The sequence below is a fragment of the Oratosquilla oratoria genome, chromosome 1 (assembly GCF_046742065.1).
Source record: "Oratosquilla oratoria isolate Oo_2021 chromosome 1, ASM4674206v1, whole genome shotgun sequence".
Classification (NCBI taxonomy): Eukaryota; Metazoa; Arthropoda; class Malacostraca; order Stomatopoda; family Squillidae; genus Oratosquilla; species Oratosquilla oratoria.
Window position 1 is genome coordinate 92,832,984 of NC_134777.1, and position 17,500 is coordinate 92,850,483.

General features: G+C 39.7%; 1 protein-coding gene across 1 annotated transcript in view; it reads left to right on the forward strand.

The window, feature by feature from the left end:
• Positions 1-9,491: 9,491 nt before the first annotated feature.
• Positions 9,492-17,500, forward strand: part of LOC143029010 (isotocin receptor-like) — a 28,949-nt gene continuing 20,940 nt past the window's right edge. Inside the window, exon 1 of the mRNA XM_076191356.1 lies at positions 9,492-9,580. Coding sequence (XP_076047471.1) covers positions 9,521-9,580 — 60 coding nt within the window. The 5' untranslated portion in view covers positions 9,492-9,520. The remainder of the gene's footprint in view (positions 9,581-17,500) is intronic.

Here is a 17,500-nt window from a genome sequence, read left to right on the forward strand (position 1 = left end):
TATGGTGAGGAAAGAAAGACACATGATTGTCAATGCACTGGATGAAAGGGATGAAGGAGAAGGAGAAAGTAGAGAATAAAGCAGAAAGAGGACGGGAAGAATAAGAGAAATAAAACGAATACAGGAGGAAGGAAATGAATGAATGTCAGAGATCGTAAGTAAGAAAAAGGAGAAAATGATTAAACGAAAAAAGAGAGAAACAGAGTTATGGACCAAAAGGTCTCCTGTCGTCATGCCTTTCCTTATATGGGAGCTGATTTTAAGATCAAAGTGACTCTTTCTCTCTAGGTTTTGTTCTAGTTAATGCAAGACGATTGTATTCAGTTTTGGACAGGGCTTGTTATTGAATTGATTAAGACTAATTCGATTAATCCCGTCAAGTAATCTATTCTGGTTCAAGGCAAACGATTATTTCCGTTGCTTTTTATTCTATTTATTTATTTATTCATCTATTTATTTATTTATTTATTTACTTATTTACCTTTTGTAATTATTAATTAGTCTTCTGTATGCTTGCCTCTCTGTCTGTGTAATTGCTTTTCTAACAAGCTGAGCTTTAAGCTCTAATCACACAAGTGATTACGGCGCCAATGTTGTAGATACGTAAACCGTATTTGCAATAGACTACCCCACTGGTCACACGATGCAGCAAATATACAAAGCATACCTACAACAAACTACCCCACTGGTCACACGACGCTGCACATGCGCAAACCTTATCTACAACAAAGTATCCCACTGGTCACACGATGCTGCAGATCCGCAAATCTTTTCTGCAATAGACGACCCTACTGGTCACACGATGCTGCAGATCCGCAAAGCCTATCTGCAACAGACGGTCACACTGGTCACACGATGTTGCAGATCCGCAAAGCATATGTGCAACAGACGGTTCCACTGGTCACACGATGTTGCTGATACACAAAGAATATGTGCAACAGACAACCCTACTGGTCAGACGATGTTGCAGATACAAAAAGTATATGTGCGACATACTACCCCACTGGTCACACAATGTTGCAGATACGCAAAGCATATCTGCAAGACACGACTCCACTAGTCACACGATGTTTCAGATCCGCAAAGCATATCTGCAACATATTACCCCACAGGTCACACGATATTGCAGATACGCAAAGCATATATGCAACATATCACCCCACTGGTCACACAAAGCTGCAGATCCGCAAAGCACATCAGCAACAGACTATCGTACTGATAACACTATGTTGTAGATACGCAAATCATTTCTGCAACAAACTACCTCTATTATGCACATGGTGCTGCAGATTCGCAAGGCATATCTGCAACAAACTGCCCTCCTGGTTACACGATGCTGCAGATACACAAACTATATGTGCAACAGACTACCCCTACTGGTCACACGATGTTGCAGATCCGTAAAGTATATCTGCAACAGACTATCCCAATGGTCACACGAAGCTGCAGATCCTCAAATCTTATCTGCAACAGACTACCCCTACTGGTCACACAAAGCTGTAGATTCGCAAAGCATATCTGCAACAGACTACCCCCGCTGGTCACACGAAGTTGTAGATTCGCAAAGCATATCTTCAACAGACTACCCCTCCTGGTCACACAAAGTTGTAGATTCGAAAGCATATCTGCACCAGACTGCCCCTACTGGTCACACAAAGTTGTAGATTCGCAAAGCATATCTGCAACAGACTGCCCCCACTGGTCACACGATGTTGCATATTACTCAAAAAACGCCCCCATTGCTTCCAGCATGGGCTCATTTAGTGGCAAAGTTTGGAGTTTGGTGAGTAAATATTATTACGAGAAAATGCAAACACAACATTCAAGTTATCATACCTTCCTCTTTAATATATGTATGACATGACTAGTCGTGCATTTCTATTGCAGCTACAATATGTTTCTGTTTGTTCTGAAAAATAAACAAAATCAATTACGAAGTAATATATTTTTAATTAATCATTTCCACTAGGAATATGACTGTGCTTTCCAAATGCTACATCATAATATAAATAATTGCACAGGTTTAAATATAGCATCAACATATTACATTTAATAACAAATGCAAGAGCCAAATTAACATTATAGAATTAATCAGTATATATGTATATATATGTGATAATTTTCTGACAGTCGCATGCAGGATTCGAACCCACTGCTATCGGCCTCCCGTAAGATCACATTCACAGAGCTTACGGGAGGCCGATAGCAGTGGGTTCGAATCCTGCATGCGACTGTCAGAAAATTATCGGATTGATGTCGCTGTTACTAGCGAATTTCTCTCATAATATATATATATATATATATATATATATACGTATATATATATCTATATATATATGTATATATATATATATATATATATATATATATATACACACACACACACACACACACACACACACACATATATATATATATATATATATATATATATATATATATATATATATATATATATACGTGGAACATGTTCATTACAAATTTATATTCATAACATGTTTTAACGTACCATGGTTGTACATTTGAATATCTATAAACTATAAACTTAACGCAATCGGACGAAGAAAAGTTGTACTGTCCAAATCGACAACAAAATCGCAGATAGAATCACGCGTGTGACCAGAGCTAAACTCTATCTCGATTCATTCCTTTTATTTACGATCAGCTCTTTCACAACATTGTTCAATCGAACTACAGAAGACTTTGTTCAGCGCAAAGAGTGGAGGAGTGTTACCTATATGAATAAAATAGCCTGACGTCAACAATAACAGAAAGGAAGGTACCACCCGGCACGTCAGGGTAACCGGAAAATATGAATGGAATAGTTTCCAGACAGGCTGAATAAAGGTAAAAATATTATGAGGTACGAAAGAGATATAAAGAGAAATACAGAGAGAGAGAGAGAGAGAGAGAGAGAGAGAGAGAGAGATAAAGAGATTAGGACAGAGGAAGGGAAGTAGAAAAGAAGAGGAGGAAGGAAGGGAAGGGAAGAGGAAATGAGAAGAAGAAAAGAAAACAGGGAGGAAGGGAGGGAGGGAAGGAGGGAGGAAGATAGAAGGAAGGGAAGACGGGAGGGATGCGAGAGAAAATGAGAGGGGAAGGGAGGGAGGAAGAGAGGAAGCGAAAGAGAGAGGAAGAGAGGTAGATGGTTCTACAAGAATAAAGAGGACTAGACTAAAAAAATAAAACCAAGAACAAGCAGAGAAGCTGAGAGACGAGAAGACACAGACACATAAGTAAACACACTGAAAACTAATTAAAAGTTGCAAAGGCAAAAATACTCGGACAGACTGACAGTGATAATGAAGATAAGAGTCCAATTATACATATGAAGTGTTTCGTAGACTAAAACCGCTTGCGGTTTTGATAAAAAAAATCTTGTTCTCGGGCTATTGATGCAATCACAAGCCGGTTTTATTCACGCGAAGTTGAACCGACATGTTATCAGGATTGATCAAGCTACCCCTCAGATGATGGAAATCCACAATGAAAAGGCCCCTCAGCTGAATAAAACCGATTGGCGTGAGCTTACAATAGACAAGTTAATCACCTTACATACAGGGTGGTGCTTGTACTTTATTTAAATCTGCCGCCAACCGATTTAATTCATCATCTTGACATTTCCACTTAACTTCCGACCAAATCTTGAGGCGCCTTTTTTTTTGTTTTATTTAATTTGCCAACAAGTTATCTTATTCACTAACTTTTTTCAACTTTTTTTTAATTTTTAACTTTTTAATTTAATTTTCAGCTGATCTTAATTATAAAATTTTAATTATTTATTTTTAACTTTTATTTTGAGTTATATACAGGCAGTAAAACTCCTAATACACAAATTTTGTTGCAGGTGATGCTGTTTTCTGCGTTAATAATTTTCTTGGAGATACTTTCTAAAGATCTCACTAATCACCGTGTAGCAGAGTCTAAACTCTGTAGACCTCTTGCGTAGGTGGACATATTCTCCGATCGGGATTTCGGCTCAACTGATCCTTCTTCAGGGAGTGTGTCAAATGTCATCAAAGTGCGATATTTGACCACGCGAAATTATTAGACCAGAGGAGATCACATGATAGTTTGAAAAATATGCATAAATTATATCCTCATGCTTCTGGCCTAACCTGTGTTCTCATACTGTGTAGCGCTAATAAATCAAGTGCCTGTATGTTCAAGTTGGGGTTTTTATCCTTGATATAAAGGGCCTCGATTATCTTTAACTTTCTCGGGTCCATGCAGGTTTCCAAGATTTTCGTGTTTTGTTCTAACTCTTCTCGTGTAATGTGGTATCCATGTGATGCCAAAGCATCGTTCTTTGGGGCTCCTGTGTATTTGTGTCCAACCAGTCTGGATTCCAGCTTCATAGTCGCCATGCCTATGTACGAGGAAGGAAGGGTTTCGCAGTTCCCTTTTGTGCATTTATATTCGTATATAACATGAGACTTTTTCAGCTCATTCCTCTCTTGGCGGGTGTTGTTTTGGAGAAGCAGATTGGAGGTTTTCTTACTTTTATAAAAGATGATAAGTTTGATAGAAGTGTTGTCATTCATAGGCTTTAAGTTTCTCTTGACGATGTCTTTGATGGCCTTTTCATCTTCTTTGTAAGGTGTAGAAAAACGTGACTTGTACATACATACATATACCAAGGCTTTTTCCCCCTTACTAGGGAGGTAGCCAAAAAGGAAAAGGCATAAAATCATTCCCACCCATTCCATCCCTGAAAACACTCCACACCCCTCCACCCTCCCTCCCATCTTAGCACCTCCTAGATGACGGGTCATCCCTGCACCCTGTCCACTGCCCTGGGTCAGAAGCAGTGTCGCAAGACACAGCACATCCACAGCAAGGCCGCTTCATTAAATCGGCGACCCCCCCTCTCCGTCCCCCCATATAAAGGAGAGGACGGGGAGAAATCCCTTCGGGCTGCGTCAAAATTTTGCTCACACACACTACCTCAACCCCCATCCCCCCGTCCATTCCACCTCATGCATCACAACATCTTCCATATACAACCATTTTCCATTCACCCCGTCTTCTGTCCTCTCCCGTCCTTCCTCAACAGACATTCCCCTCTTCCCCAAAGCCCCCTTCACCCCATCCATCCATCTCATCCTAGGACGTCCCCTCATGTTCACTCCCTCCACATCTGCCTTCTATACCTCTTTTACTAGTCTTTCTTCACTCATTCTTTCCATGTGTCCAAACCATCCTAATACTCTTTCATCAACCCTATCTCCCAACTCCCTTTCCACCCCTGTTCTCCTCCTCACCTCCTCATTTCTCACTCTATCTAGCCTAGTAACCCCCATCATACTTCTCAGACACCTCATCTCAAACACATTCAAACTCCTTCTCTCTTCTTCTCTTATGTTCCATGTTTCTGCTCCATACAGTGCTGTTGGCACAATCACTCCTTCATACAGTCTCTTCTTAGCATCCATTCCCAAATGACTATTCCTCATTACACTTTTTAATCCACCAAGGCATTTACTCGCTTCTCTCAATCTACATTCTACCTCCACCTTTACTCCACCTTTTCCTGCCACATTTGCACCCAAGTATCTAAAACTATCCACTTCCTCCAGTTGCTCTCCCTTAATGCTCACTTCCAGATTACTGCCACTTTCACCCCTTGTACATCTCATCACCTTACATTTACCCACATTTATCTTCAGCTTTCTTCTATCACACACTCTCCCAAACTCTGTCACCAACTTCCTGAGTCCCTCCTCCGATCATGCCACAAGCACAGTGTCGTCCGCAAACAACAGCTGGCTCACCTCCCACTTTTCTCCATTTTCTTTAACCATCTCCAATCCCTGACCCACTACCCTTGCATTTACCTCTCGCACTACCCCATCCATGTATAAGTTGAACAGCCAGGGTGACATAACGCATCCTTGACGAAGTCCCACCTTTACCTCAAACCACTCACTCTCTCCATTTCTAATTCTGACACAAGCTCTACTACTCTCATAAAAACTCTTGACAGTTCCCAGAAGCTTTCCTCCTATCCCGTATATCCGCATAACCTCCCACAGTGCCTTTCTGTCTACCCTGTCGTAAGCCTTTTCCAGATCCATAAAGGCCCAAAAAACATCCTTCCCCTTTCCTATAGCTTTCTCACATATCTGTCTTACCACAAAAATCTGATCTACACAACCTCTACCTGTCCTAAATCCACACTGTTCCTCACCATTTACTCCCTCTGTTCCTCTCCTAATCCTCTCAATCAAGATCCTCCCATAAGCCTTCCCAACTACACTTAACAAGCTAATCCCTCTGAAACTACTACATTCACACTTGTCCCCCTTTCCCTTGTAAAGTGGAACTATACAAGCACTCCTCCAGTCCTCCGGCACTCTACCTTCTCTCCAGCAAACATTAAATAACCTCACCAACCAGTCCACCATCACTGTACCTCCTTTTTTTAGACATTCTGCATGGCATCCATCCAGACCAGGTGCCTTACCTGCTTTCATCATCTTAACTGCTGTCTTCACCTCATCCTTCCTTATTTCTCCTCCATTCTCCTCACTCATCACTCTCATTTTCTTAGCATTTCCCACTGCAGCTATCTTTCCCTCCCTATCCTCCTTCACATTTAGCAACTCCCTAAAATATTCTGCCCATCTTCCCCTTACTGCCTTCTCCTCCATTATCATCTCTCCATCTGCACCTTTTACCTTTTCTTCTCTACTTGATTCGCCTCCTCTTCCTCTCTTAATTTCTTTCCAAAACATCTTTTTATTACTTTCAAAATTTTCTGTCATACTCTTACCCCATTTTACATCTGCTCTCCTCTTTGCCTCCTTTACCTTTTTCTTTACTTATCTTTTCTTTTCTTTGTACGTCTCATATGACTCCCTCGTCCTATTTTGTAACCAATCTGTGTAAGCTCGCTTCTTCTCTTCTACAACCTTCTTCATTTCCTCATCCCACCATTCACTACCCTTCCTTCTATTTCCTCCTGTCCTTCTTGTTCCACACACCATCATTGCACACTTTGTGACTCCCTCCTTGAACCATCCCCATTCCTCCTCCACACCTACCTCTACTCTATCCTTCACTCCCTCCCACTCCTCCTTCAGCTTCCTCTTGTACTCCTTCTCTTTTTCCTCTTCATTTAAAGAGTTCACACTAAGCACCTCCCTACCTTTTGTCCCTTTCCTCTTTCTCCATCTGTCCTCCACTCTCAACTTACCTTCCACCAGAAAATGATCTGATATTCCCCCACCCTCTCCCCTTAGCACATGTACATCCTTAACTCTTCCTATCATAATCCTATTTACCACTACATAGTCCATTAAAGCTCTATCTACCACCCTTCCCTCCACCACCCTCTCCCATGTGTACTTATGCTTGACTTTCTTCCGAAACACTGTATTTGCTATCATCAACTCTCTTTCTAGACACATTTCCACCATCAACTCTCCACTACGATTTTTTCCTGGAACTCCACATTTCCCAACCACTCCATCAATTGGATCCTTTCCTACCCTAGCATTAAGGTCTCCCAGTACTATTACATTTACACTTCTCCCTAAACCCTCTATGCACTCATTTAAATCTATCCAAAAGGCCTCCCTTTCTTCTACACTCTTCTCACTGCCAGGCCCACATGCACTTACAAAAACCCACATCTCCTTTCCCAGTTTCACCTTCATCCACATTATCCTTGAGGAAACCTCCTTCCACTCCACTACACGTTTACCTATCTCTTCACTTACTAGTATAGCCACCCCTTCCCTCCCTCGCCCTCTCTTCACTCCTGATAACCTCCCACTTACACTCCCAAACTTACAATCGCCCTTCCCTTTCAGCTTAGTTTCACTCAAAGCCAACACATCCATCTTTCTTCTCACGAACATACTACCTATCTCTTCCCTTTTACTCTCATCTGTACCACATCCACGCACATTAAAAGACCCAAACCTTAGGGTGCTGGTCCGAGAACTTCCAGACCCTCTTATGCCTTTGCTTTTACTTTTAGGAATGTGCCCTGTGGGGCTACAAGGAGAAGGATGCCTAGTCCCAATCCCCGTCCCTTTCTTCTCGCCTCTTACGATCCAAGTGGGAATACTTGGTGGCAGCATTCTTTTCCCCCAGTATGACTTGTAAAAAAGTTTTATTTCTTCTTGGTTTGGAGTTTTGTTGGAATTGGTATACCATTTGTTTAAGATATTTTCGGTAACTTTATTAATTTCTTTGTTGCTGAAGCCGTTATTTACTAGTACCTGGGTAGTGCGTTCGAGTTCTTGGTGGACTTTGGACCAGGTATCACAGTGCGTAAGTGCTCGGCGGACATAAGCTCCAATGGTAGATTGCTTATATCGATTGGGGTACTCACTGTTTCCGTTGAGACATTGTTCCCCAAAGTGGACATAATTTCACCACCAATGTCTACACCAAACCTTCCAATGAAGGCCAATGTCTGCACGGACCCGAGAAAGTTAAGGATAATCGAGGCCTTTTATATCAAGGATAAAAACCCCAACTTGAACATACAGGCACTTGATTTATTAGCGCTACACAGTATGAGAACACAGGGTAGGCCAGAAGCATGAGGAGATAATTTATGCATATTTTTCAATCTATCATGTGATCTTCCCTAGTCTAATAATTTCGCGCGGTCAAATATCGCACTTTGATGACATTTGACACACTTCCTGAAGAAGGCTCCGTTGAGCCGAAATCCCGATCGGAGAATATGTCCACCTACGCACGAGTTCTACAGAGTTTAGATCTGCTACAACAGCGATTAGTGAGATCTTTAGAAAGTATCTCCAAAAAAATTATTAATACAGAAAACAGCATCACCTTCAACAAAATTTTATTTTTAAGTTAATTTCTAACTTTTTATATTTTTCAACTAATTTTATTCACCCTTTCCGTACTTTGTAACACATTAACTCTTAATCTGTCGCCAAGCGATTTTATTCATTTTGTGTTACCAAACGGGTATTAAGTAGTAATTACTCAGACCATTTTCATTTACCGTAAATACTCACATCACGCAAGGTGCTCTTCTAAAAATTATTGCAGATTCGTTTGACGAGAAGACGTACATTATTTCTAGCTCAAACTAGAATGTTCCTGACGATACACTTAGAAGTGTGCGTCTTAGACACTAATTAACTTCAATTAAGGTTTCGCTAACAATGTCGCAAGTTTCACGACATGCCATGTTCTGTTCGTCCGTAGCGGGAGTTGAATCTCATTTAATTAACCTTTTTGTTATGGTTCAAGACATATTCTAATATAGCTTCCTCCAGCTAAGATTCTTATAGAAAACAAATTCCTCATAAGATAAAAAAGAAATGTGGTCTGCTATCTCTATCTCACCGTCTCTCTCTTTCCGGTATGCCGTGGCCTTGCTGCGCTTCTACGCCCACGCCAACTCCCACACTCACGCCCTATGGTCCTCTCCGTCCTTCTGTGCCTGTGGGGGCGGCCTTCAGGGAACCTGGTCTCCTTTTGCTGGCTTTCCGGGAGACGTGGAGGACGAGGGAGATTCTCCAGACTGATGCGGCACCTGACGACAGCAGACATGCTCGTCGTCCTCTTCGCCTCTTCAGCTCAGATCGTAAGTAGTCTCTCTTCAACAAAATGTTACGATCGTAAACCCTAAACACCTACGATCGTAAGATCCAAGGATTTACGATCATAAGACCTAAACATCTATGATCGTAAGATCAAAACACCTACGATAGGGAAGATCAAATCAGCGATCGTAAGATCCAGACATCTGTGATGGTAAGACTCAAACACATACGATCGTAAGGTACAAATATCTATGACCCTAAGATAAAAACATTGACAGTAATACCCAAACATGATATTCAAGTACCATGATCGTAAGATCCAAATACCTACGATTGTAATATCTATGTTCACGTATGGGAGACATGTTTCAGAAGCAAGATTTAATTTTTCCATAACTCAAAATTAGTGTTATGTTAAAACAGGTCCACACACACACACACACACACACACACACACACACACACACACACACACACACACACACACACACACACACACACACACACACACACACACTCGGTGGCGCAGTTGGTAGAGGCTCAGACTCTCAGCACGGTGGTACCGGGGGTACTGGGTTCGAATCCTGCCCAGGGCTGAAATTAATTCAGTATCGCTGCGCCTCGAGTCGTTACTCCAACTCTCGTGGGCGGGGAGTTGGGTGTGTGTGTGAGTGTAAGGTCATAGCATTACCCATAGATCGGTCATACGAGCTCTGAGCTCTCTTCCGGGAGGGAAATAGCTGTCGATCACGAGTCCAACACGTGATCCAAAGACCAAGGTGAATACACACACACACACACGTGTACACACACACACACACACACGTGTACACACACACACACACACGTACACACACACACACACACACGTGTACACACACACACACACACACACACACACACACACACACGTGTACACACACACACACACACACACACACACACACACACACACACTCTCTCTCTCTCTCTCTCTCTCTCTCTTCCAATCTTTCCGGGTCTTTTCCGGGCGAAGCCTCAGTGGTTCCTTTGCTGGTCCCCTGGTCTGAATGGCGCTCATATCAAAGATGCGACCGCCATCTCGCCGCTGGGTCAGCACCGGCCAAGGTCTGTTGACACACGGTGACTTCAAGTGTCCGCTGGAGACCGCAAAGATTTCCTCCACATACGTGTATGCATGTGGTCCGGATGAGGTATAAGCACGCGTTCAGCATATCTAAGCGAAAGCGTGAATTGACTTACATTTTCTCCTCTCCTCTGGTTTCCTCAAGCTGCTTTTCATTCTTATCTTGTCTCCCTGGTTCCTTTACTCTTTCATCTCTTCCCTTTTCTTCTCCTCCATTTCTTTTTATTATATACTTTTTCAAAGTGCGCTTCCTCTATTTTCTTTCATTCTCTTTTCCTCTTGTTTCTCCTCTCCTCTTTTCATTTCATTCTCTTTTCCTTTTGTTTCTCCTCTACTCTTCTCTTTTCATTCTTCTTTCACTCTTTGTTCTAAATCAAAATGTGCTTTGACATAAATCGTCTTTTCTCATTTGCTTTCCCCCGTTTCCCTTTATTCTTCACTCCTTCATTGCCCTCTCCTCTTTTTTTCCTTCCTTCTTTTTTTTTCTAATTGTGGTTTGACCTTGATTCTGCCTCGCTTGATCTTTTCTCCCCATATTTTCTTCTTGTCTGCCTTTTTCTCCTTTATTGTTTTTTAGACATTGATTTTTCTTTTTTTCATTTCACTTGTCCTCTTCACTACCCACTTTCTCTTTCCATTCTCTCTTTCCGTCCAAAGGGCAATCACACCGGGATTCTCTTACCTCTTCTCCCCTCCCCTCTTTCTCGCAACTTTTTTTCTCTCTCTTTCCCTCCCATTCAATTGCTCTCTCTCCCCTTACCCTCTCTTACTCTTTTTCTCCCCCTCTCTTTCCCTGTAGTCACGACACTAGACTGTGTATATTCGTCCTCTTTCCTCTCCTCTACCCTCGTCTTCTTCACTTTCCCCTCACATTCTTCTTTTCGCTTCCGTTCTTTCTTCTTTCTCTTTCCTCCTTATTTCCTTGTCCTCTCTTCTTCTCTTCCCTCTTTCGTACACGCTGTTCTCTTTCTCCATTTTTCCTCACTTATTGCGGTCTAATACTTCCTCTTTCTTTGTCCGTCCGTCTCTCTTCCCTCACAGTATACACGTGCTCTCTCTCTCTCTCTCTCTCTCTCTCTCTCTCTCTCTCTCTCTCTCTCTCTCTCTCTCTCTCTCTCTCTCTCTCTCTCTCTCTCTCTCTCTCTCTCTCTCTCTCTCTTTCTCATTGTCGGTTCGTCAAGGAGCACTCAAGCTAAGCCTAGAGGTATCCACGTCAGGGAAGCATAAGAAGCTTCCTGATGACGTGTACTCTCAAGGTTACATGCATGTTCGTGTTTTCTTGCTCCTCAGGGTAGACGGGATTACGGGTTTGAAGTGTCCGCAAGTGACGGACATTAACATCTAAGGATAATGAACGTGGAAGAAGAAGTCTCGGGTCCTGAATCTATCAACAAATAATTCAGATTTACATCTTCTTTTAGTTACCAATTTATCTATTCATTTGTTTAATGCCTTGTTTACTCATTTTTATCAATTTGAACATAAACGTATAGGGTGAAGGCTCAGTCCTTGTTTCTATCAACAACAGTAATTCATGTTTACTTATTCATTTATATACTTTACCTATTCATTTATCACCTTATATAACTCATTATTTATTCATTTATCTATAAATAAACGTGTAGGGTGAAGGTTTGGTCCATGTGTCTATCCAACACTAATTCAAATGTATAAATTTATTAACTAATTTTTATTTGTTTATTAATCTCACTAAGAGTGTTCTCTGCATAACTCATAGAAAGAGCAAATGGTAACGCAACCACTCTGCCAACAAAATGTACCCTGCTTCAGTGGACAATCGTCCAATTCAGGTTTCATCGCATTTCTATTGCCAATGGAGGCGTGATTGGCAATTGTTCATGGCAGTTTGACACATGCTCTACCCACTTTTTCACTAAAGGGATGTTAAATGTACGTTTTATGTTTAGATGATTTTCATTCATCCCGTCGCATTGATCACAAATGATACACAGATACATGATTTCGTTCGAACAGAAATGGTTTCTATCGATAAGGATATAAATATTTTTGAAACTGAAAAATAAATAAACAGATAAACAAATAAATAACCATGCTCTATTACCAAACAATTTCACATCTATCCAATTGTGCTCATAAGCTCCGCCCACCGCCAAAATGTAAACAATGTCACACCTCTGGAGAGACTTGTCATTGGTTTGTCTTGATGATTCTGTGAAGTCTACAAAGCAAGTGGCCGAGTTTCAGAAGACCAAGTCAACCAATGAATTGGAAGGGTGTGGTTTGTGCTCTAAGGGGTGTGGCTTATGTTGTAAGGGGCAAGATTTATGCTGTAGGGGATATGAATGGTAGTGCACTGAAAGGGATGTGGCTTATGCTATAAGAGGTGTGGCTTATGTTTTAAGGGGTGTGGCTTACGCTTTCAGAGGAGTGGCTTATGTTGTAAGTGGCAAGGTTTATGCTGTAAGGGATATGAATAGTGGTGCACTGTAAGGGATGTGGCTTATGCTATAAAGGGTGTGGATTATGCTTTAAGGGGTGTGGTTTATGCTTTCATGGGCGTGGCTTATGCTGTAGGGGGCCGGGCCTCAGTGCAAAATTAAGTAACGTGTACAAGGGACACACACACACACACATACGTTTCCGAGCTTTCATTGCAGACCACCTCAACAATGAACGATACTTAAAAGGCTTAAGTTGAAACTAATCAAACTCCATCCACAAACTCAGTCCAACAACCAAGGATATGTTTATTTCATCGAATTCAGGACAGCTACCAGTGAATAACAAGTAGACACTCTCTTTTCGACAGATTAAAGGGGAGTTATCTATCCAATCTGCTCAAAGGCGAGTGTTTACTTATCACTTGTTTATGGATGTCTTGGAGTCGATAACAGATTTCCTTGGGTGCGCATGTGAAGGGTACATAAAGGTACATAAACACACACATATATGTACATATTTACATATATATACATACATATACACACACACACACACACACACACACACACAAATATATATATATATATATATATATATATATATATATATATATATATATATATATATATACAGTATACCTAAAGATAATCGACAGTCACCTCGGGGGCTCGATCCTAGGCCACGCTTAACGCCAGGCCAGTGCTTTACCGACTGAGCTACTGGAGCTTCAAAAGTCTCCAACTTGGAATTGATTTAACTCCCGTGGAATCTAGGTAATCTGATAACTGCCGTCCTTACCTAACTTTTCACAAAGACCCGAGGTCAACTCGTAACCACTGGTGAAAATGTTACGAAACCTTTATGGGCTTTCGTCGTTGTAAATAACTGAAGTGAATCGTCAGTGACGGCCCCTATATCATACCCAAATAATTTCCGACAGTCACCTCGGGGCTCGAGCCGAGGTCTTGCGATTCATTTCAGGTACTTATAACGACGAAAGCTCATTAAGGTTTCGTACCAGTTTCATCACTGGTTACAAGGTAACCTCGGGTCTCTGTGAAAAGTTAGGTAAGGACAGCAGTTAGCAATCTACCTAGATTCTTTCGGGCATATATCAACTCCAAGTTGGAGACTTTTGAGGCTCCAGTAGCTCAGTCGGTAAAGCATTGGCCTGGCGTAAAGTGAGGCCTTGGTTCGAGCCCCGAGGTGACTGTCAGAAATTACATTTATATATATATTATATATATATGTATGTATATATATATACATATTATATACAGTATATATATACATATATATACATATATATATATATATATATATATATATATATATATATATATATATATGCAAGTAACCACTAGGAAAATCAAAATTGATAACCGAACGTTTTCGTCTATTTAAGACATCATCTTCGAAGGTACAATATAAACAAGAGAAATAAGGACATCATACACTGTACAGTACATACACAACATAAAAGAAACTAGTGAATGCGACTAGCTCAACACAGGTTGTCAGGTTACATGTCTCCCATCGACAACTTTTTTAATGATAAAATTATCCAATTTGTACTATCCCAAACTCATATTCATGTTGTTCTCAAAGGTATTCTTAATATAGCATGATTCAGTGATATTCCTCTCTATAATGTTTTTAATTTAGACAATTTTTTCAGCTTTATTCCATTCAATGCAATTATTGAAATATCTCATATGTACAAATAACCCATATGATATTTGTCCTGTTCTGACACTATACTTATGCTGGCTTATCCTCAATTTAAGATCTATACCATTTTGACCTATATATTTAAAATCACATTCTTTACATGTGATGCTATAGACGCACCCTTCTCTGACTTTAGGTGATTTTTTTATCAATAGGCTTTTTACAGTATTGTTATTTTTAAAAACAACCTGTGTTCCATAGGCACTTAAAATATGAGAAAGGCTGATCAAATTCTCATGGAATGGAAGCGAAAGTATGTTTTTATTGCTGAACTTTTACCTATGTTTTAAGCCATAAAAAGGTTTTTTAGCTATTTGCTGTGCATTGTCCATTACATATTTGGGGTATTTTAAATTATTTCCAATGTCATGATTTTTTTCTATTTCATTGTCTAAAAATTCAAGGCAGCAAACTCTAAATGTTTTTGAAAACACTGAAGAAAAACTGATATTTTGGTCTTAAGATGGTGATATGAGTAAAAATGTATATTTGAAAGAACATTAATAGGTTTCCTATAAACATCCAACTTAAAATTCTTACCAGCTCTATAAATCATAACATCTAAAAAGGGCAAACTATTATCCTGTTCAATCTCCATATCAAACTTAATAGACGGTACCAACCTATTTAACATAAAATTGTCTAAATTTTGGTCATTAGGCCACATGCACAATATATCATCTACATATCTATGCTAAATGACCTTCTTTGGAAGAATATTGGGTAAAATATCTTTCAAAAAATTACATATACAAATTATTCATTCCCATTCCAAATCTCTGCATATAGAATTTACTATTAAATTCAAATTTTGAATCCAAAACACATAATCTAATAAGACTGATTATTGTGTGGGCAGGGAGAGTCATATGTTTCTTCTAAAAATCTTAATAAATCTAAAACTGGGATTCAGGTAAATAAACTAGTAATATCATAACTAACAAGTGTGAAACCAAAAGAGATATTTTGTCCATGTAACTTGCCAATGAGGTCAACATTGTTTTTAATATGAGTGTGGGCAATAATTCAAACAAGTGGACTTAAAAGTGACACCAGCCATTTTGATAATTTATAAGTGCAAGACCCAATTGAACACATGATAAATCTAGCAGGGTTGTTAACTTTATGAGTTTTAATCAAACCATACATATATGGTTGTGAAGGCGATAGCGTAACAAGTTGTTTGATGAAGTCATTGTTTTCATCTAAAAGTTTCTTGATTTTTTATTAAATTCGCTATTAACTGTTTCTAATGGATTCTTATTTAATTTAACGTAAGTTTCATGATCACTTAGTAATGTCTCCATTTTCTCAATATAATCGTCTTTGTTGACAATTACTATGCCATGGTTTTTGTCCGCTTTCGTGATGTGTAAGTCATTATCTTTCTTTAATGTCTTTATATCTGTAATGAATCTTTTAGGACAACTTGGATAACTAGACATGGATAACGCATTATAAACAAAACCTTTACAAATATTAATAACTTGTATTGCTACATCACTAATTTTTTCTAGATTACAGAAACCTTTAGCGATATCCACATAGTTGACATGTTGATTATATATTAACTGCAAATTCTAACCCATAATATCCCAAAGAACATTTTGCATCTCTGCTCAATGGTTTGTCTGAAAAATTAAGAATAAAATCCGAGTTACCATGCTTACTTCAATCACTCTCATCAATTAGTCGGTTCAATTTCTTTTTCAATTTTAGTTCTCATTTCCTGCACAAAGTTCTTAATTTAGTATACATATAATCTAACAATTTTACTTTCCACTCTTCAGGTATAGCTGTATGGAATATACCTTTCTTTTCACTTGTAATTTTGAACGAATCACTCACTTCAATCTTCATGATCTCAATATGTTTCTCTAAGATGATCCTTTCAAATTCTTCAAAAGGTTTTAGCCGTAATTTTAATGATCGCTTGTTAAGCAAGGATCTTAGCATAACTTGTCCTTCCATGCAGTTCTTCACGAATTTGAGACGGAGTTTCAACTTATGGGAATTGATGAGTTAAGAACACAAACAAGTTACAATGCGTTTAAGTCCTATCGCACACTTTCCCAAACTCCTTCACTAACTCCCTTAATCCCTCCTCTGAACATGCCACAAACGCAGTGTCGTCCGTAAACGACAATTGGCTCACCTCCAGTTTCTCTCCACTATCTCTAACTCACTCTAATACACTACTCATTACCTTCGCACTTACTTCCCAGCCCATCCATGTACACATTGAACAGCCATGGCGACATGACGCATCCCAGACGCAGCTCCACATTTACCTTAGACCATTTGCAATACCTCTTACAGTGACTTCCTGTTTACCCTGTCATAAGCCTTCTCCAAATCCATACAAACTAGAAAGAGACATCTTTACCCTTTGCTAAAGTTTTCTCACATATCTGTATTACCACAAAAATTTGATCCACGCAACCTCTACCTTTCTTAAACCCAAATAGTTCCTCACCAATTACTCCGTCTGTACCTCTCCTTGTCCATTCAATCAAAACCCTCCCATCAGCCTTTCCAATTACACTCAACAAACTTCTCGCTAAAACTACTACAATCAACAAATAGAAATATATACATATATTCATCCGTTGTTTCCAATTTTGACACCATATATATATATGTATATATGTATATATATATATATATACGTATATATATA